The sequence below is a fragment of the Molossus molossus genome, unplaced genomic scaffold, assembly GCF_014108415.1.
Source record: "Molossus molossus isolate mMolMol1 unplaced genomic scaffold, mMolMol1.p scaffold_m16_p_2, whole genome shotgun sequence".
In the NCBI taxonomy this organism is placed as follows: domain Eukaryota; kingdom Metazoa; phylum Chordata; class Mammalia; order Chiroptera; family Molossidae; genus Molossus; species Molossus molossus.
In genome coordinates this window covers 19,346,254-19,368,534 of record NW_023425355.1, presented here as the reverse complement: position 1 = coordinate 19,368,534, position 22,281 = coordinate 19,346,254, and the positions used below count along the sequence as shown (strand labels likewise).

At 34.3% G+C, this 22,281-nt stretch overlaps 1 protein-coding gene across 3 annotated transcripts in view; it reads right to left on the bottom strand.

Moving 5' to 3' along the window:
• Nucleotides 1-581: 581 nt before the first annotated feature.
• Nucleotides 582-22,281, bottom strand: part of PCDH11X (protocadherin 11 X-linked) — a 770,886-nt gene continuing 749,186 nt past the window's right edge. For 2 of the 3 annotated variants that reach the window (XM_036270518.1, XM_036270519.1), the window contains one exon: nt 582-1,379. In XM_036270518.1, the coding sequence (XP_036126411.1) occupies nt 730-1,379 (650 nt within the window). In that variant the 3' untranslated portion in view covers nt 582-729. The remainder of the gene's footprint in view (nt 1,380-22,281) is intronic. The other variant, XM_036270520.1, reaches the window with a different exon arrangement.

The window sequence follows — 22,281 nt, the reverse complement described above, 5'->3', positions numbered from 1 at the left end:
ACTTCACTGTCTCGAACTCTACTAAAGAGTAGAGAATAGGTTATCTGTACACTGTATATATATTCTTTACTGAAAATGTATATACAAATTATATCAACAATATATTCTTCAAATAAAGGTAGAAAACATAAAAAAGACAGAGACAAAAATATAAGAGATATTTACACTCCTTACTGTGCATTTTTGTACAAACACTAATAACAAAAAAACTAGAGACCAACAACAAATATCAAATAGAAAGACAGACAAAAATATGACCCTACTTATACCTTCTAATGTTATCTGAACAAAAGTTGAGATAAACTAAAGGTATGCTTGGAAAATCAGATAGTTGCTCGTTTTCCATTTGCTACCTACTAGGTCCACAAAAATCAGAATGGAAAAAAATCAGTAATATTGCACATTTTGGTAAAAAATAAATGAAAAAAATCACAGTGCATCAGAAACACTATACATTACATATTAATATCTATCATGATAAGCCTTTCTGTACAAAGGGTGTGAATTGTTCAATTTGTTTTCTTTTTCAATGTACATTCTAAATTAAACCAATTAGACATGTCTTTTTAGCTTTTGACTAAGGGTCTAGCTCGAGTTTATTCTGGTATCTGTTTCTATTTACATAGCTATTTACAAACCTAACAATTTGGACTATTCACTGAAATTGGATCTTCAGTTTTGATTATATACATTCTGTTGAAAAATGTGAATGAGCCATTGGAGCTTTCTTTATAAGGGATGTTCTTCCATAGTGGGAGAATCACCCCGGGAGGGTCTGGCCTTCTGGCCTGGAGTGAAGGTTTTCAAGGGGATGACTTTAATTGCGTCATCACTAGGATGAAGTCTTTCAGACATAGTGTAAAACTGAGACCTTGCACTCCCTTGCACTCCCTGATCGAGACACAGCAGTCCTTCAGGTCCAGCCCCTTCCCCCCAGCCCTGCTGCAGGGTAATGGGGGGCTGTGCAGGGCTGTGGTGGATCGCAGTGGCCTGTGCCAGGGGAGGGCTGAAGCTGACCGCTGGAGCCTGCGCAGGTGGGGGGCTATGGCGCAGAGCGGTAGCCTGAGCTAGAGGCGGACTGTGGTGGAGAGCAGAGACCTGTATTGGTGGAGGGCTATGGCACAGTGCGACAGCCTGGGTCACCGGAGGACTGTGGCAGAGAGCAATGGTCTGTGTCACCGGAGGGCTGCGGCGGCGGCGAGAAGAGGCAGGTGTCAGAGGTGGGCTGTGGCACAGAGCGGAGGCCTGTGCGTGTGAAGGGCTGGCGTGAGTCAGAGAAGCTGGCATCCAGCAGGCATCAGAGTGGCCCAAGATGAGACATTCTTGAGTGCAGTTATCAGAGGCCTCTTCCACAGTCGGTTGAACAGTTATTTCTGCAGCTGTTAGGGAGGGAAACAAATGATAACGTTTATATTACAAAGGTATCATTTGATGAGCTGCTTAGTATAAATCTTATTGTTACAGGAAAAAAAATATATAAATCTCCATATAAATAAACACATTAGAGACTTCCAATACTTTAACAATTGGTTCTTGATTTGTCAAGAAAAAAATCCTAGAGAAACAGAAATAACCAGCAGTGGGTGGATGGGGTCTCATTTGCATAATTAGGATACTCTGACTGAGTCTCTGAATGTAGACATTTTTAATTGTGTTTGTGACTATAAATGAAAACTCTGATCATAGCTCAATAGTGAAAGTCAGTTGATAGATGGCTCCTAACTAAACAGAGTAAGGACATAAGTAAAATGAATGGGAACACCAGTCATAGAAACATATAATGAACTAACCAATTATAGCTAACCATTTGGTTAAGAATCTAATTAATGAACTTGAGCATAAACGAAAGAATAAATTAGATTAATTTGAAAACATAGTGTATTGAACTCTAAAATGACTTTTTGTTTCAAGAATGAAATACAGCTACAATTATCTCAAAGATCATTGATTTCTGTATTTCTCATTTTCTGAAATCAGGACAAATCAGTTTAGCAATATAATAAACAACAGATATAAAGTACTTAGCATTAAACTTGAACACTTTCCAAAAGTACTTTATAAGGTTTTTATGAAGTTTTCAAATGCCAATAGATATCAAATATCAATAAGCACACCATACAAAGACTAGCAAAATGAAAATAGAATAGCTATATCGACATAAAAAATAACTTTAGAATAATGAATATTATTAGCTACAATGAAGGACACTGCGTCATGATAAAAAGGTTTAATTCTCTAAGAAGACATAATCCAAAAATTGAAAATATAAATTCCTGATCCTATTAATCTTCCAAAAGATATAGAATCCAAGTACTATCATTATCCTATTGCACTTACAGCTAAAGAATAAGATGTATAAGAACTGACTTTCACTAAGACTAAATATCTCTATTGGATAACCATTTACTTTTCTTCATTTAAAAAATGTCCTGATGAGCCTGGCCAGTGTGGCTCAGTGGTTAAACATCGACCCATGCACCAAGAGTTCGATTCCCGGTCAGGGCACATGCCCAGCTTGTGGGCCCGATCCCCAGCGGGGGGCATGCAGGAGGCAGCCAATTGATGTTCTCTCTCATCGATATTTCTATCTCTCTCTCTCTCTCTCCCTTCCACTCTCTCTAAAATCAATTAATGTATTTTTTAATGTCCTGATGAGATTAAAATGTAAAATATCCTATATTTCTATGCAGTTGGCAAGGTAGAGTTTTATGTATTTTGAGTGATACTGAATTATAAAGTATGTATGGAATTATGTGAATGCACATGTAACTACATTTTAAAGCAAAATTTACTTTCCTGGTCATCATAAAAGCAATTGACCTGGCGGCCTGAAATTTCACAACAAAATAACCCCTTATAGTTTCAACACTGAGTCACTTGCCTATTTATGATAAGGAAATTGATATAAAGTCATTTTCACTGAAAGAAGATATGATGTATATACATTGTTTTTAACAGCTTTATTGAGATATAATTCACCCATTTAAAGTGAACAATTTAATAGTTTTTATTATATTCATAAACTTGTGCAGCTATCATCAACATCAAAATAAATCTTTAATACATTGGCAGTCTCAACACATTTCCCCCAAACTCAGTGACCATTAATCTACCATTTTCTTTTATAGACTGGCCAAATCTAAATATACAATATAAATGAAATCCTTCAACTGGAGTCTTTTGTGATGGGCTTGTTTCATTTAGCAAAATGTTTTTAAGGTTCATTTATATTGCAGTATATACTAGTATTTCAATTATTTTTTATTGCCCCAGCTTATAATTTCTATACATATAAGACATTTTTTTTAACCAATTGTCAGTTGGGGGACATTTCAGTTGTTTCCACTTTTTGGCTCTCATAAATAATACTGTTATAAAGATTATTGTAAACATATTTGTCTAGACACAATTATTCATCTCTTGTGGGAATATAGCTAGGTATGGAGTTGCTAGGTAATAAGGCAACTCTATGTTTAACTTTTGAGGAACTGCCGAATCATTTTCCAAATTAGGTTCAGAACTTGACATCACCACCAGCAGTGCATGGAGGACTCAATCCCTTGACTCACTTTCTGCAAAAATTCAGCTTGGATTTTGATAGGGATTGTGTTGAATCTGAAGATCAACTTATAAAGTATTGAACTTTAACAATATTAAATCTCCTGGTCTTTGAACATGGGATGTGTTTCCACGTATATAGATAGATCTGTGATCTTTAAGTTCTTTCAAAAGTATTTCAGAATTTCCTGAATACAACCGTGCACTTCTTTTGCTAAATTTGTTCCTCTGTCATTACATTTTATTCTGTTATAAATTGGATTGTTTTCTTAATTTGGGGAGACATTGTTTACTGCTAAAGTGTGAAATACTCTTGATTTTACATATATATTTTTTCTTTATTGATTTTTTATTTATTTATTTATGAATTTTTATTTATTTTTTTGGTACAGATATTTTACCTTTTTACCCCATTGGCACCCCCCACCCTACCCCCCTCCACCCTGTCCCCGGCTTAGTTGTCCATGTCCATTGGTCATGCATACATGCATATAAGTTCTGTGGTTTATCTCTTCCCACCCCCCCACCCCCCATCCCCTCTTCTGAGGTATGTCAGTCTGTGCCCTACTTCCATGTGTCTGGGTCTACTGTATTGATTTTTTAAAGAGAGGAAGGGAGAGGGAGAGAGAGATAGAAACATTGATGAGAGAGAACATTGACTGGCTGCCTCCTGCATGACCCCCGCCCCCGGGGATCAGGCCCACAACCTGGGCATGTGCCCTGAACGGGAATCGAACTGGTGACCTCTTGGTGCATGGGTCAATGATCAACCACTGAGCTATACCAGCCTGGCTGATTTTACATATTGATCTCATAGCTCTCAATATTGCTAAGCTTCTTAATTAGTTGTAATAAGGTTTTAGTGCATTTCTTAGAATTGTCTCTATATAAGATGATATCTGCATACAGAGTTAATTTTACTCTTTTCTTTGCAATATGGATATATTTTATATCTTTTCTTGTCTAATTAACCTGGATAAAGCCTCCAGTATAATTTTTAAGGAGAGTGGTGAAAGTAAATACCTTATGTCTTGCTTTTGATCTTAGGGGAAAACACTGAATATTTCATCATTAAAGTATTTTCTAATTACTCTTGTGGTTTCTTCCTCCTGTTATTCATTTCTAATTTTATTCCACTGTGTCCAGGGAATATACTCTGTATGAGTACAATTCTTTCAATTTATTGAGGCTTGTATTATAGCCTTACATACAGTCCATCTTGTAGAATGTTGCATGTGCACTTGAAAAGAATGTGTATTCTGCTTTTGTTTGATGAAGTATTCTACAGATGTCTGTTAAGTCTAGCTGGTTTAGAATACTGCTCATGTCTTCTATTTCCTTATTGGTCTCTTGCCTAGTTGTTCTATCTAGTATAGAAAGTAGAACATTGACTTTCCCAAACGTTATTGTTGCATTGTCTATGTCTCACTTCAATTCTTTCAGTTTTTGTTTCATGATTTTTGGAACACTTGTTAGATCAATATGTGTTTATAATATTTATGTCTTCCTGAATTGTTGGCCTCATTATCATAACAAAAGGTCACCCTTTACCTCTACTACCATTTTTAATTTAATTGTTTTTATTTATATATGTCTTATACTAGTGTAGTCACTTTAACTTTATAATGGTTTCTGCTTGCATGATAGAACTTTTCCACAAATTTGACAATCTAAGAGAAATGGACAAATGTCTAGAAACACATAGTCTCCCAAAACAGAACCAGAAAGAGATAGAAAACTTGAACAGACCAATAACAACAAAAGAAATTGAAGATGTAATCAAGACTCTCCCAGCAAACAAAAGCCCAGGCCTGGACGGCTTCACGGGGGAATTTTACCAAACATTCAAAGAAGAACTAATATCCATTCTCCTCAAACTATTTCAAAAAATTCAAGAAGAAGGAAGTCTTCTAAACTTGTTTTATGAGGCCAGCATAATTCTAATTCCAAAACCAGAAAAAGACTTTACAAAGAAAGAAAACTACAGGCCAATATCCCTGATGAACACAGATGCCAAAATCCTGAACAAAATACTAGCAAATCAGATCCAGCAATACATCAAAAACATTATCCACCATGACCAAGTGGGATTCATCTCAGGAATGCAAGGCTGGTACACTTTTCCCAAATCAATAAATGTGATACATCACATAAACAAAATGAAAGATAAAAATCATATGATCATATCAATAGACGCTGAAAAAGCATTTGACAAAATCCAGCACCCATTTTTGATAAAAACACTCAGCAATCTGGGAATAGAGGGATCATATCTCAACATAATAAAGGCCATATATGAAAGTCCTACAGCCAACATCATACTCAATGGACAAAAACTAAAAGTATTTCCCTTAAGAACAGGAACAAGGCAAGGATGCCAACTTTCGCCATTCTTATTTAACATAGTACTGGAAGTATTAGCCACAGCTATCAGACATGAAGAAAAAATAAAAGGGATCCAAATGGGAAACTGTCATTATTCGCAGATCACATGATACTATACGTAGAAAACTCCAAAGACTCCATCAAAATTTTACTAGACTTAATAAATGAATTTGGCAAAGTAGCAGCATACAAAATTAACCTCAAGAAATCGATGGCATTCTTATACACCAATGATGAACTCACAGAAAGAGAAACTAAAAAAAAAATCCCATTTACCATCACAGAAAAATAATTAAGATACCTAGGAATAAACTTAACAAAGAAATAAAGGACGTATTTGCAGAAAACTACAGGTCATTTGAAAAAGAAATAGAGGAAGATATAAAAAATTAGAAGCACATTCCTTGTTCATGGATTGGAAGAATGAACATCATTAAAAAGTCCATACTACCCAAAGCAATCTATAGATTTAATGCAATCCCCATAAAAATACTAATGACACACTTCACAGAACTATATATTCAATCTATTTGTATCTTTGAATCCAAGATCCAAATCCTATAGGTATACATTTGAAATTTTTTCTCAGTCTGACAATATCTGCTTTATTTTGTATTTTTAATCCATTCATTTAAAATATTATTATTGATATAATGGATTTAAATGTACCATTTTGCTTTTTTTTTAGATTTTTTTTCTTTATTTATTTTCAGAGAGAGAAGGGAGAGGGAGAGAGAGATAGAAACATCGATTGGCAGCCTCCTGCATGCCCCCAGTTGGGGATCTGGCCCACAACCTGGGCATGTTCCCTGACAGGGAATTAAACCAGTGACCTCTCCGTGCATGGATCAATGCTCAACAACTGAGTCACACCGGCCGGGCTTACTTTTTGTTTTCTATGCGTATCATGTATTTTTTGTCTTCCTTTATAGCTTATTTAGCACTAGGTGAATACTTTCTAGTCTAATACTGTAATTTTTAATAATTTTTGCACTATATGTGCATATAATGTGTGTGTGTGTGTGTGTGTGTGTGTGTGCATACCATGCAGGTATATGTTATTCTCTTATTGATTTCTAGGACTTGTGATCTTAACTTATCAAAATTACTTCAGCATTTTCCTTAAGATTGGGAACAAGACAGGATTCTCTGCCTTTACCACTCTTATGCAACATAGTACTAGGAATCGTAGTCACAGCAATCAGACAAGAATGAGAAATAAAAGGCAACCAAATAGGAGAGGAAGAAGTAAAACTGTCATCAAAGAAATGTGAAGATTCCACCAAAAAGCTACTAGAACTGATAAATGAATTCAGTAAAGTAGCAAGATACAAAATAAATATTCATAAATTAGTTGCATTTTATAAACCAATAATGGACTAACAGAAAGGGAAATTAAGAAAACAACCCGATTTACAAATTTTATCAAAAAATTTCTGGGAATAAATTTAACCACAAAGGTAAAAGACCTGTGCTTGTAAAATTATAAGACTCTAAAGAAAAGAAGTAAAGAAATTATAATAAATGAAAGAATATATGATGCTCATGGATAGAAAGAATTAACATAATCAAAATGTCACTTCTACCTAATCTATAGATTCAATGCAATTCCTATCAAAATAGTAATGATGTTTTTTACAGAACTAGGACAAATAATCCTAAAATGTATATGGAACCACAAAAGACCCTGAAGAGTTCCAGCAGTCGTGAGAAAGAAAAACAAATTTGGAGGTATTATACTACCTGATAGCAAACTATACTACTAGGCTGTAGTAATAGAAAAAGCCTGGTACTGACATAAAAAACATCCACATAGATAAAAGGAATAGAATAGAGAGCCTAGGAATACAACCAAACCTTTAAGGTAAATTAATATTTGACAAAGGAGGGAAGAATAGACAATGGAGTAAAGACTCTGTTCAATAAATGGTGTTGGAAAAATTGGACATATACATGCAAAAAAAAATTAAACAAGACCACCTTTTTAAATCATATATAAGAATTAACTCAAAATAGATTACAAATTTAAATGTAAGACTCAACACCATAAAACTCCTATAAGAAAGCACAGGCAGTAAAATCTCGATCATTTCTTATAGCCATACTTTTTCTGACATATCTCCTCAGGCAAGGGAAACAAAAGGAAAAATAAACAAATGGGACTACATTAAACTAAAAAGATTTTGTACAACAAAAAATTAAATAAATTATATATATATATATATATATATATATAATCAACAAAACAGAAAGAAAACCTACTGAAGTGGGAAAATATATTCACCAATGATATATCCCATAAGAGATTAATATCCAAAATTATAAATAATTCATACAACTCAACACCAAAAAACAATCCAAATTAAAAATGGACAGAGAACCTAAATAACAGAATGTAATTCTTATACACAGTTTTGTGTACAAAATATTGTCCACAATATGTGTGTGCATGTGTACAATTTATAAAATCTAAATCTTTTAATCTCAATAATTCAGGATACCTTGGAAGAAAATCCTAGTTTTATTTGTTAAAAGTTTTATAATACACTTCTTTGTTGCATGTCTAAGTACATCAATATTCACTAACTACTAGTGAATCAATATTAAATAAATGCACAAAAACAGAAGTGTAATTGATATTCTGAAAGTTTCTGTTTAAATGAGTCCTGCTAAAATATTTTTTAAAGAATATTTTTGTTAGTGGACTGTACGGTCTCCCTTAATATTACTAAGATCATTTAATTAACTTAACAAACTATTTCCCAGAGAGATAGTATGAGACAAGCACAGATTAACTCAGTACAAGTTCAAAATAGCGTGCATTGTGAATCAGTGGAGTTAAAATTAATTACACTTAAAACAACATTCTCTGAGGGTTTCTGTAACTCATTAATAACATTTAACTTTGACAAAAATGAATATTTTTTTCCTAGGGAAACATATTATTCTCACGCATCAACAAAATACCCTGTGGATATCACCGTAGTCTTCTGTAGGGAAAATGTGATGTAGTCATATAGTTGACCATTTTATCATACTGAAAAGGCAACTTGAATTAAAGTTATGATTTTAATTCATATCAATCAAGTATACTGGAAATATGGAATATACAGCAGGATAAATTTTAAAAAAAAAAACCTATTCACAAAGAATATATTGCAGAGAAGACTGTCCCAGTATCTCTCCTTGAAAATCACTTAAAAGAACTGTTACCATCTGCAGTTGTTATGGAGTGAGGAAAATGGCAGTATATTGAAATGTATTTTTAGCACAATGAAATGAAGATTCCTGTTAGAGTATAATTCATATGCTTTGTCTCAGAGAGAAAAATGTGCTCTTATGAGGTTATACAAATTCATTTGGACAATCTTTTCCTTCATTCTAAATTCTTACTCTTATGTGATCTTTCACTTGCTTTTGAGAACCATCTATTAACTCATATTTATTTAATTGGCTGATATATAATATGTATTTCAAGAAATAGAGGTGCAAATCCCAGTCTTTCAATATTCAGATGTCAAATTCATATATGTGATTAAATGTGCTCAGGTGATGGTCCCTATCACCCTCCAACCTTTATCAATTTGAGGACAAATGCATATGTTATACAAGTTTTCCTTGGTGCTATTCCAAAGTTGGATTGAGTGTTCATTATACAGAAATTTCCAGTCAAACTGTTCCATTTAATGTATGTGTTAATCTCTGATAACAAATTTCATGTGATAGAGGTCTTATTCAGGTCATTTGATTAATGATAAAAGCTGAACTCCCATGAAAATGAATAAGATGCTGTAAATTTGCTTTGATATCTCTCTTGCTCTTTCACTAGCTTCCCAATTGTACCCCAGAAGATTTTGAGTGTTGTGTTTTAGGGGAATATCAGGTTGTAATTGATACATTCATTTCACCAAAAAATGCAGCTTTCCTGAATAATTCCTCATTTTGTCTTCTCAAGCCAATATCTGGAAATTATAGGACTTGCCTAGTAGGTTGACAGGCCAGGGTTTGGTTTAATGTGGTCCATGTGCAGAGTGAAGGTATTTGAAACATTCAGCCCAGATTTTAACTATTTTATTTTATTTTTTTCAGACAGAGTGGGAGGGAGAGAGAGAAAAACATCAACGTGAGAGAGACACATGGAGTGGCTGTCTCCCACACGACCCCAACCAGGGCCGGGAACTGAACTGCAACCGAGGTAAGTGCCCTTGAACGAAATCGAACCTGAGACTCTATGGTCCTCAGGCTGACGCTCTAACCACTGAACCAAACCGGCCAGGGATTATTTTATTTTTTTAATCCTCACCCAAGGATATATTTTTTATATTGATTTGAGAGAGATGAGAAACATCAGTGTGAGAGAAACACCCACCAGTAGTCTTCTGCACTCTCCCAACCAGGGATCTAACCTGCAACCCATGCATGTAACCTCCTCGGTAATCGAACCCATAACCTTTTTGGTACACAGGCTGAGCCACCCAGCTGGGGCTGGATTTTCATTTTTTATTTGAGAGTTTTGTGTGACAAAGTTTTACTATTATTTTTTAAGATACTCTGTTGCAAATTGAGAGCTTCAATCTTTTTTTAAAAAATTTACCTTTATTGTTGGAAGTATTACAGATGTCCCCCCTTTCTCTCCATTGACACTCTCCACCCTGCTCCTGTCCTCCACCAGGCCTTCACTGCACTATTATCGGTGTCCATGGATTATGCATACATGCACATAAATTCTTCGTAAGTAAACTAGCCAGAGCAGTTAAAGGATACATTAGAAACAAATGTCATATTAGAGTAGTCCTATTTTCTTTTTTTAATTTTTTTCCTTTATTGATTTTACATAGAGAGGAAATGAGAGAGAGAAAGATAGAAACATTGATGAGAGAGAACATTGATTGGCTGCCTCCCGCATGCCCCTCACTGGGGATCTGGCCCACCACCTGGGCATCTGTCTTGACCAAGAATCGAACCTGCGACCTTTTAGTGCATGGGTTGACGCTCAACCACTGAGCCACACTGGCCGGACGAGTAATCTTATTTTCACCTGGCATCTCTCCAATATACTCTGGGATTTGTTGGAAACTAATTCAGAGAAGTCATCCTCACCCAAATGATAATCTGATACCTATAGAGGTAGGCAAATGTCTGAAAATCAATAGGGTTGAAAGGTTTACTATGAAAATGTGAGCGTTGGCTACCTTATAGCTACAAATATACATACACTGTATGTTAATAAATTATGTTTAGCCCTGGCTGGTTTGGCTCAGTGGTTAGAGGGTCAGCCTGCATACTAGAGTCCCAGGTTCAATTCCCGCTAAGGGCACGTACCTTGGTTGCAGTTTGTCCCCAGCCCCGGTTGGGGTAATGTGGGTGGTGACCACTTGATGTATCTCTCTCACATCAATGTTTCTCTCTCTCTCTTTCACCCGCTCTATGTAAAGATAAATGCAAAAATGTTCTCAGGTGAGGATAAAAAATAAAATAAAATAAAATAAAATAAAATAAATAAAATAAAATAAAATATGTTTATTTTACCCCAGACCTTTAATTAATCCATGGTTTCATGATCATATTTTAGTTTCAATTATTACACTTCCCAGGATTTTCTTCCTATATTCCTAAAGTCTAAAATAAATAAGTTGCCTAGCTTAACAAAGAACAGCTTTTATATTGAACAAATTCTTCATATTAGCAATCTAGGATTGCATTTAGAAAAAAATAAAAAAATAAGCAAAATTCTCACACAACTAAACAACTCTCCATAATTAAACAGATATTTTTTTGTATTTCAAAACCCTACTCATATCAACACATAGCTTGTGATACCAAGAACCATTAAGCAATGAGAAGTATCTTCCATTTGTTATAGCATTTTTTTTTCTTTTTTTGGTACATGCCCCTATACGGAACCCAACCCAGACTCTCTGATCCGCAGGCCGATGCTCCAACCCTGAGCCAAACCAGGCAGGGCTAGCATTTCTGATTAATCAACAAGTGTACCACACACTACATCATCAGGTTATCAGGGCCTCAGCCAAACGATACTGGTGACAACCTTACACTGGTTCTGTTACAATATTCTCTAAGAAAAGTCATTTTTTCTCATTTAAAAGTAGTATTTGCCGAAAATAGTGATTCAGGCCTGGCATTTCATAAAAACCTCTGAACTACCTCAGCAACCCGAATTAATCCAATGGATAACACTGGAGAATAAATTTTGTTTAATATCTATCTGAAATACTTTGAAAGAATTAAAACTGATATGCTTGATAAAATGTTATGATGTTTTTTTAAAAAAAATTCTGTGGACATATTATTGTGCATCATGACTAAATTATGTTAAATTTTTTTTTTCTTTATTGATTTTAGAGAGAGAGGAAGGGAGAGGAAGAGAGATATGGAAACATCGATGAGAAAGAACATCGACTGGCTTCCTCCTGCATGCCCCCCACTGGGGATCGGGCCCACAACCTGGGCTTGTGTACTGACCGGGAATCGAACTGGTGACCTCTTGGTGCATGGGTCGACATTCCACCACTGAAGCACACCAGCCTGGCTAGTTTAATAGAGAATTTATCAGACATAGTTTTCCTTTTGGGAGATGGAAAAAGTTCCTTTTGGTCTACAGTCACAGACATTACAAAAAGCATAACAATTATTAATGAGCAGTAAATGTAGCCAATGCCATTCATCCAGTAATCTTGGCCTATTTATGCAAATAAAGTGGGTTTGGTAAGAACTATTGGTACTCTATAAAGCAGGATACCTGTATTTATTTAGATCGGAAAAACTGGGACACAGCTGCCTTGTGCAAGAACTCATTTGGCAAAATGTTCACTGTTAAGTTTGAATCCATTCTGCCCTTTTGAATAAATTTCACAAGACACAGAAGTTGCTCTTTTCATTTAAAAATTAGTAATTCTACCATTATAAACTTCTCCTTTCATAAATTCTAGCAATTTCTTGTAATCATGTTAAAGCCTTCAAATAGTTGTTTTAGAATCCTGAGTCATTAATAAAAAGTACTGTCCAGTTTCTTTATTACCAGAGACTATTCCAGTTACATGTAAACACATGTTATTTCAGAAACGCCTATGTGACTATGAACATAAAATCATTCATAATGTTATAATGATTCTTTTGGGAAAATATTTGTTTATAAACTTACTATCTGTGACTTATTCAAGAAATGCATTTGGCCAAAGTGAAGTTAATGTTTATAAAAAATACAAAATCAATAAATTGATATTTTAAAATAGAATTAATTTAAAATTATATGCCATTTAAATATGCCTTTCAATACAGAATTGGTATCGTTTACTTTGACATAAAAATAACATGTATGAAAAAGGTAGATATTCAAAGATCCTGAAAAAGTCCCATTCCATGCTTATTAAAAACAGGGTTAGCTCAACCGGTGTGGTTCAGTGGTTGAGTGCTGACCCCTGCACCAAGAGGTTGCCAGTTTGATTCCCAGTCAGGACACATACCCAGGTTGTGGGCAAAATCCCCAGTGGGGGGCATGCAAGAGGTGGCCAATTGATGTTCTCTCTCAACGATGTTCCCTTTTTAAAAAAAACATCTTTCTTTATTGATTTTAGAGAGAGAGCAAGGGAGAGTGAGAGAGAGATAGAAACATCAATGAGAGAGAGCATCGATTGGCCGCCTCCTGCATGCCCCCCACTGGGGATCGGGCCCACAACCTGGGCATGTGCCATGACCAGGAATCAAACCAGCAACCTCTTGGTGCATGGGTCAACGCTCAACCACTGAGCCACATCAACCGGGCTCATTGATGTTTCTATCTCTCTCTCCCTCTCCCTTCATCTCTCTCTAAAAATCAATAAAGAAAAAAAAATTAAAAAACAAAACAAAACAGACCTAAATGCTAAGTCTGTCTTAGGTAATACAATGAAACATTGATAAAAGATGTAGATAGAAAAATCAAGTATCTAAATTACTTTGGATATATAAATAATTTCATTCATATAAATTTGATTTTTATACTGACAATATATAAAATATATACCACAGAGAAAGTGTGAGCTGGCACTCTGATCACTGGCAATGATTTACGATCTGCAGGGCACTAATAAGAGTAAAGGTGAAGAGCAGGGGGACCACATATTTCTACTGCTGGGATCACCGCTATGTCTTTATGGGCTAGTATTTGGAAATGTCAAAGCATATAATAAAACAAATGTGAAAACATTTATTTGTAACTTAGACTAAATTGGTCCAAATGTGAGCGAAGTCATGAATGCTATCCCTCACAACAATCTTCTTACTCCTGTTATAGTGTTTATGATGTATTTTTCATAACGTAGGTGTGTAGGAATTGACCATTTGGGGTTAAGTGTGACATACTATTTGAATAGAATATTCAATAAATTCAGATTTATTTTAACCAAATATTACATCTATGAGTATGTATTCTAAATACATTCATAAAAAGCACTTTGAATTGTAATTAGTCAAACTCATGTTCCTGGTATCTACATGCTGATTACCTTTGAGCAGGATAAACTTGTTACCTTCTTTTTCTGAAGTAGAGAATGCCTGGTTCTTGTTTTTCTAGTAACACTTGTATTGATTTGCATAAAGGCAGATCATTAAAATAACACTTTATATAATTTTATACTAACCATGTAAGTGCATTTTAATTGGCCAAGAGATAAAGCTAATATCTTGCTTTTATTAATGCAGATAACATTACTGTATTGTAACTGTCAATTTTTTCTTAAGAAATGGCAATTGGTGTTCCAGGTGTATTAGGCATATTATATATTCAATATGGTTTCAAGCTTTGTAATGAGGAAGTATTAGAATGTTTGTATAGATGTAAAATGGACAAGCAATTAATCAAAATTTATCTAATAAACCATAACTTTGATGTTTGCACTGCAGACAGCTTGTATTTGAAATACTCTGTACAACATTTCTAAGGCAAGTGTGCATACTATGAAAACATATAAAGAATTAGAGGATATGCTTTTCACCAACAATACCCTTTCTTCACAGCAAACTCGTTTTGATTAACAATATAGATAAACTGTAATAATATATAGGACCAATCATATGTTACTTTCAAAATGGCAAAAAAGAGGATTTTTTAAAAAATATATTTGATCCAAACTTCTACATGTAATTTATGAATGACAGCCAATTTAACTGTTCCACTTAAGTGGAAGATGATAAATAAAGTATGGGTTGTGTTAAAAGATTGTGTGTGTGTGTGCATGTGGTTTGTAAAGATAGGGAGAATGTGACTGTAGTGGGCATTTTGGGGAGAGTGTAACATCTAGATATCAGTAAAGGAAAGGAGACAAATAGGTAGAGAGAGATTTGCAGTGAGCTCGTGTTAATACTGTTTGGACAGACAGAGTTTTGGGACCTTAAGACAAGAGGAAGTCCCAGAGGCAGTACTCTTTCTCAGTTGAGAAAAATGAACCAAAATGATCCTGATAAATTGACACAGAATTAAATGAAACACATGAACTATATGTAGATTAAGATAGAATATAAGGTAAAATATAGGACTAGTCTCTGAATTAAACAGAATACTTATTTCAATACATTTTTCACTAAAATTGTCTTTCTTCTCTATTAACATGTATCCCCTTTTCCAAATACGAATTTATTGTACATACATACATATATAATTAAGTGTAATTTACTACATATGTGTGCACTTTCTTTTAATTAGTAAAGATTAACTTCAGATTTTTATTATCCCATCAACTCTTTAAGTTTCCTTGTCACCTTCACCACATAGCATACTATGTTTACTATGTTACTGGGCTGAATTACATACACATATTTCTGAATGTTAAATAAACCATAAATTCCTGGTGAGGAAATAGAGGTAGGTTAGTCAGTGAGGGACAGGACCATGGGAAGGGAAGGCTGAGACATGTGGGAAGTTTGAGACGACTTGAAGCTCAGCACACAGTCTGTGAACCTCATCCCAGTACATAGTAGATCTGGAGGTTTATTCGGACTCTACAGATCTCAAAATAAAACTAAAATCAACATGGGAATTGTGCCTCCAAGGCCAGTAACTCCCTGCCCCTATATATAGAAATGCAAATTAGAAGCTCCTAGAAGGAACACAGGTCAATTACATGGCAAAAAAAACCACAGAAACGCTGGTTTCAGGCATTTCCTTTTTCTGGGACCCTAATGGATTTGCAAATGAATTTTATTTACTGTTAAAGAATCCAGTGCTGGCAAATCTGACCTATTCCAATTAACATACCTACTGGTTTCTGGGAGCAAGGCAACAGGATTGCTGAATGAGTACTGCTGCAAAGCTATAGAGTGTGTTAAATTACAGAAAGTCAGCTTACCTTAAAAAGGATTATAGGAAACCAAAATTAGATTTAGAAAAGAAACCAAAAGCAAGCATTTCCCCTCATCCTCACTAATAGTCTGAGAGAAGTTGAAATTAACATAAAAAGGGAAGCTCCTAAGGCCCCCATAGATACCTGGGGCTACTTTAGTTGTTCTTAACCACACCCAACTAAATTGTCTCCTGACTGGGGGTAAAGTTTCTGTGCAAATGTCACAATAGCTAATCAATGCCTGTTTTCAAATCAGAACATGTCCACTTTCAACTAGGAAATGTTAAGGGATAATATATATCTTTGCTGATCAAATTTGCCCCAATTCACAAGGTAGGGCGAGCTTTTTTAAATCATTGATGCCCACATATGCTTTTTCCAGAATGGTAATATGAATTTAGAGCTAGATGGCCTAGAGCTAAACCCAGATAGGTGAGAAACACAAGCTTTAAAATGTATGGATGTTGCTAAGGCAGAATTCCTTGAAATGACAAATCAGAGGCTAGCAAGGCACACATCTACCCCTAGACACAGGAGCCTTACTGGCAACCCACTTGGGCCCCCTCTCTGCTGCGAGGAGTCTGTCTATTTTTCAAATAAACTCTCCTTTAACTTGCCCCTTTGTCCATGAACTCATTCTTCAATTTTGTGACACAATGAACCCGATCACCACTGCTTGGTTTCACTGGGATGCAACTCATTCCTTAACATATATTGCACATTTGATATATTGTTAGATATGATTTGCTACTATATTTTAAGGACTTTTGTGTCTATATTCATGAGGGATATTGTCTGTTGTTTTTATCCTTTTCTTTCTCTTTTCATTATATTTTTGCTGTCTTTTGGTATCAGAATAATGCTGGTCCCTTAAGTGAATTGTAAAGCATTCCTTCCATTTGTATTTTCTTTTAAAAAATTGTGTAGAATCATGATTCTTTCTGCATAAAACATATGGTAAAATACACCTTTGATGCCATCTGTGCCTGTTGTGATTTTTGTGGGAAGATTTTTAACAAATGTAAATATTTTAAATAGATATAGAACTATTCAGATTATGTAATTTCTTTTTGAGAGAGCTTTAGTAGCTTGTGTCTTTCAAGGAATTTGCATTTTCTAAATTGTCTAATTTGTTGGGAAAATGTTGTGCATAATTATTCTCTTATTATTTTTTACTGTCTGTAGGATCTGTAGAGATGACTATTCTTTTGTTCCTGATATTGATTATTATTTTTCCCTTATTTCTTTTTTTGATCAATCTATTTAGGAATATATCAACTTTGTTAAAGTTTTTAAGGGATAAACTTTTGGCTTATTCATTTCCTTGACTGTTTTCTACTTTGTTGAGTTATGATTTTTTTCTTTATTATTTTCTTCTACTTGCTTTGGATTTACTTACATTTATTTTCCTAGCTTCTTAAGGTAATATTCAGCCATTAACCTTAGACTTCTCATCTAATAAACTATTTAGAACTATAAAAATTTCTTCTGAACACAGCTTTAGTTAGTTGCATCTCATTAATTTTGATACGTTGTATTTTATTATCATCCAGTTTGAAATATTTTCTACCTTTCTTTTTTATTTCTTTTTTTTGTGTCATGGAAGTATGTGTTTAATTTCCAAATATTGAGATTTTTCTAGATATCTTATTGTTATTTATAACTTAATTTCATTAAGTTATATAAAGGTCAATGAACATATTCTGTGTTTCAATCTTTTTAACCATATTAAGATTTGTTTGGCCCAGCAAATGGTCTACCTTAGTTAATGTACTATGTGTATTTAGAAAAAAATGCATATCCTGCAGTTTTAGGATTTAATGTTCTGTATATAAGTATCAAGAAGGTCAATGTGGTTGATTGTGTTGTTTTATCTACTTAATATATTAACACTTTTAGTGGTATGAAATAGTCTTCTTTATCTGAGGTAAAGTTTTTTTGTCTTGTAAACTATTTTCTAGTATTGATAAAGCCACTCTCACCTCCTTACATTTACTGTGAAATGATATATCTTTTCACATATATTTATATTCAAGGTCTTTGGATCTTTATATTTAAAATGCATCTCTTGTCCGGGCCAGTTTGGCTCAGCAGTTAGAGTGTCTGCCCACAGACCAGAGAGTCTTGGGTTTGGTTCCCATTAAAGGGCACGAACCTCGGTTGCAGTTTGTCCCTGGCCCCAGTTGGGGTAGTGTGGGTGATAACCAGTCTATGTTTCTCTCTCTTTCTTCCTCCCTCTCTCCCTCCTGCGCTATCTGAACATGAATTCAAAAATGTCCTCGGGTGAGGATAAAAAAATAATAATAAAGTGCATCTCTTCTAGACATTAAAAAGTTAGATCTTGCTTTCTGTCTTCACTTGGAGGGTTCACTTCATTAACACTTAATGTAACTGTTGGTATGATTTAATTTGGTTTCCTATTTTATTATTAATTTTCTATGTATCCTCTTTTTTAAGCATCTGTTCTATTTTTTCTACTTTTATTGGGTTATTTGAGTTATTCAAATTTCCAGTTTCATTTCTGTGTTGGCTTTTTAGCTATATGTTTTCGCATATTTTTAGTGATTGCTCTGGGAATTAGAAGATATATCTTTATATCTCTACAATCTGTTTAAAATTAATGTTGTATTGTCAAACAAAAACAAAATGTAACACGTTAAAATTATCAGGAAGCCTGGCTGGTATGGCTCAGTTGTTGAGCGTCAACCTATGCACCAAGAGGTCGCTGGTTCGATTTCTGGTCAGGGCACATGCCCAGGTTGTGGGCCCGATCCCCAGTGGGGGCATGCAGGAGGTGGCCAATCGATGTTCTCTCTCATCAGTGTTTCTGTCTCTCTCTCCCTCTCCCTTCCTCTCTCTCTAAAATCAATAAAGAAAAATATATATTTTTAATTATCAGGAAGACTTTATTCAGAAATATTGCCATAGGTATCAAGGCAATCTCAATAGAGAGAAAGATTGCGCTCAACTCCGAATACAGTAAAGACAGCTGGAGGTTTATAGCTAAAGAGCCAAGTAAGGAGGAGGTGGGCAGATAGGAGGAAAATAACTAAGAGGAGAAAATAAGAGGAGGGGGATTCTTGCAGAATCAACTCAATAAGAATCTTACTGAAGGCAGCAGGTTAGGGTGATCATATATTGAGGGCATGTGATTCTCTCTAAACTGAATTAGCTGGATTCTTGCTAAAACTGAACTTGACGGGCCAGACACACAGGCCAATGATGAGGCCTAATCAACGAGAAGACTCACAGGAGTCTGTCTAACATTTGGCCATAGAGAGTCTTTGCAAGTATCACTGCAAATAAAATGTGATCACTTCCTCTGTTACCTCCAATGTATTATTTGGAAAACACTCCAAAATATAGGGTATTAATCAAGAATTTGTAAGCTTTTTCACATGACAATGTTTTTTGAATACTCACTTTGTCATGATTCTACAGATTTCTCTGGAAGAGACTTAAAGCATATTCTTTTTGTTGTTGTTATCAAAAAAGACAATTAATATTGGGAAGGAAGAAAAGTATGTGATGAAAACTGTTCTGCTCATTGGATTAAGACAATCTAAAATAGATTAATTGTGCTTATAATTTAAGTAGAAGATTTTAAATGTCTCTGTTTCTTTGTCGCTTTTGTGGGCAGATTGAGCAATAACTCATTAATAATAATCATGATATTAAATCCTGCAGGTATATTACCAAAAAAACGTTTCAATGATTTTTAGTTAATACAAATATAAGCAATAACAGAGAGTGTTCTAAGCCCATGTTCTTATATTTAACACAAAGGATTTTAAGGATCCTTTTTAACTAGGATTGCCAGATTTTACAAATAAAAACAGGGGATTGCCATACTTAATTTTGGATTTCATATAAACTAGAATTAATTTTTAGTCTAAATATGCCTCATTCACTATTTGGAACTAAGTATACTAACAATGTGCTGTTGATCTGAAATACAAATTTATCTGGACATCCTATATGTCTGGCAGCCCTATTCTTATTACGATGCTCCAATATATCCATGAGTTTTCTCTAAGTGTAAAATAACTGAAAATAACATCAATGGTCATTTACTTTCAAGCATATGCTAAAATAATAACTTTAACCCCTGTATATGCATAGGTAAATATTTTAAAGAACAAATTTAGGATATATTTCTTATAAACATCCTAACATTATAAGACATGTACTTGAGCAGGGGGTAGAGAAGAAGTTTAATTTAAATGACCAGTTCTTGTCATTTTCTTTTTATTAATTTATGAAATGGACCCTTCCCTATTCTTGTAATTTGTTTTGCATTTTTCCAGGGAATATGCTATATTATTATAAATAACACATATTAGGCTCTGATATTTATGGAGCCTAGGCCACACAGCTATATTTTGGTAAATCTGTTGTTTTTAATTTTGTGACCCAATCTCTTTCAACTCATGCCTAAAAACAACGTTTGCCCTGGCCGGTTTGGTTCAGAGATTAGAGTGTCGCCCGTGGATCAGAGAGTCCCAGGTTCAGTTCCCACTAAGGGCAAATACCTCAGTTGCAGTTTGTCCCCGGCCCTGGTTGGGATTGTGTGGGTGGCAGCCAGTCGATGTGTCTCTCTCTCTCTCACTCTGTCTCCCTCTCTCCCTCCCGCTCTGTCTGAAGATAAATGCCCTCAAGTGAGGATAAAAAACAAAACAAAACAAAACAAAAAACCCACAATGTTCAAGGAAGTATGTTCACTTATTCCGGTCATCTTAATATTAACTAATAAAGTACTATTCACTTCTGAATATTACTGTAATGATTCAAAGTTAATAAAGGCAGGGATGCGAGGTCTTTCTGAGGGCAGTCATGAATTTATAATGTTATAGTCACACTTTCTTGTTTGGCCCTGCCTGTGACCAGGGATCCACATTTGCAAGAAAGATAAACCTATTTTTGTTTTTTTATCGCATAGAGTATGGGGAGATTTTTGAACTATTGTACAATAAAAGTGTGTTTTATACACAAGTATGTAGCTATATTATTTATTTTTACCAAAGCTATTAAAAGTAAAATTGCATCTAAAAATGTCAATAAATATGAAGTATGTCTCTATATTTATATTTATCCCTAAAGTGTTTCAATTTCAACCATAAGCACCTTTTCCCCAAGGTGTGGATTATCTTTCAATTTCACAGAGCAATCACATAAGTAAAACGTGAAGATTTTGGAATTAGACATTTTTTGAGATTGTGTGGTTTCGTCAGTTCTAAAATGAAACTTACTATTAAAACTATTTAAATTTTTATCAAATCAATTTAAGACAGTCAAGGTACCATCATAGTCCTCTTTTTGAAAATACACTTTATACCCTAATGATTACACATTTAAAAGTTTATTATAGCTCTGTAGTGGTGCATGCTATTTACTTAGGTAAAAAATATATACTTTCCAAACCTAAATTGCTCTGATAATATTATACCTCCAGGAACAATACAGTGCAAGCAGCTTTCAATACTCAACTACTATGTTTATTCCCAGCTAGTCTTGCCAATTATTTTCAATATTGTAGAGTTAGTAAAATATAATTGAATTCTAGTTCATGTCCCTTTACTGAGTACATTTTGTATATTGTATAATTTAGAAATTTTATTAGATCCCATTAGTCGTGTTCCAAAGACTACAAACCCAACTAATATAAAAAAATGTATATTAGGATTTATAATACCAGTGACTCACATTTACGCCATTCCAAATAATGATGGAAAAGATGTCACACACATACATTTAAATGCATGCAAAAGTGTGTCAACAATAGATTTTTATTTTGTAGTTAATATCTGATTTTCATGGGCTTTTAAAGTTTGTTCTCTATATTATCAAATGTAATAATTACTTTCTGTCACTTAAAAACAAATAGTTTGTTTTTTACAGAAAATTTAAATCATTCTTGTCTAAATTAAATATAGTTATAAGTAGATATGAATGTTGAAAAATGTATACTAATGTCCTATACAATAAAACGGGTGAAAGCAAT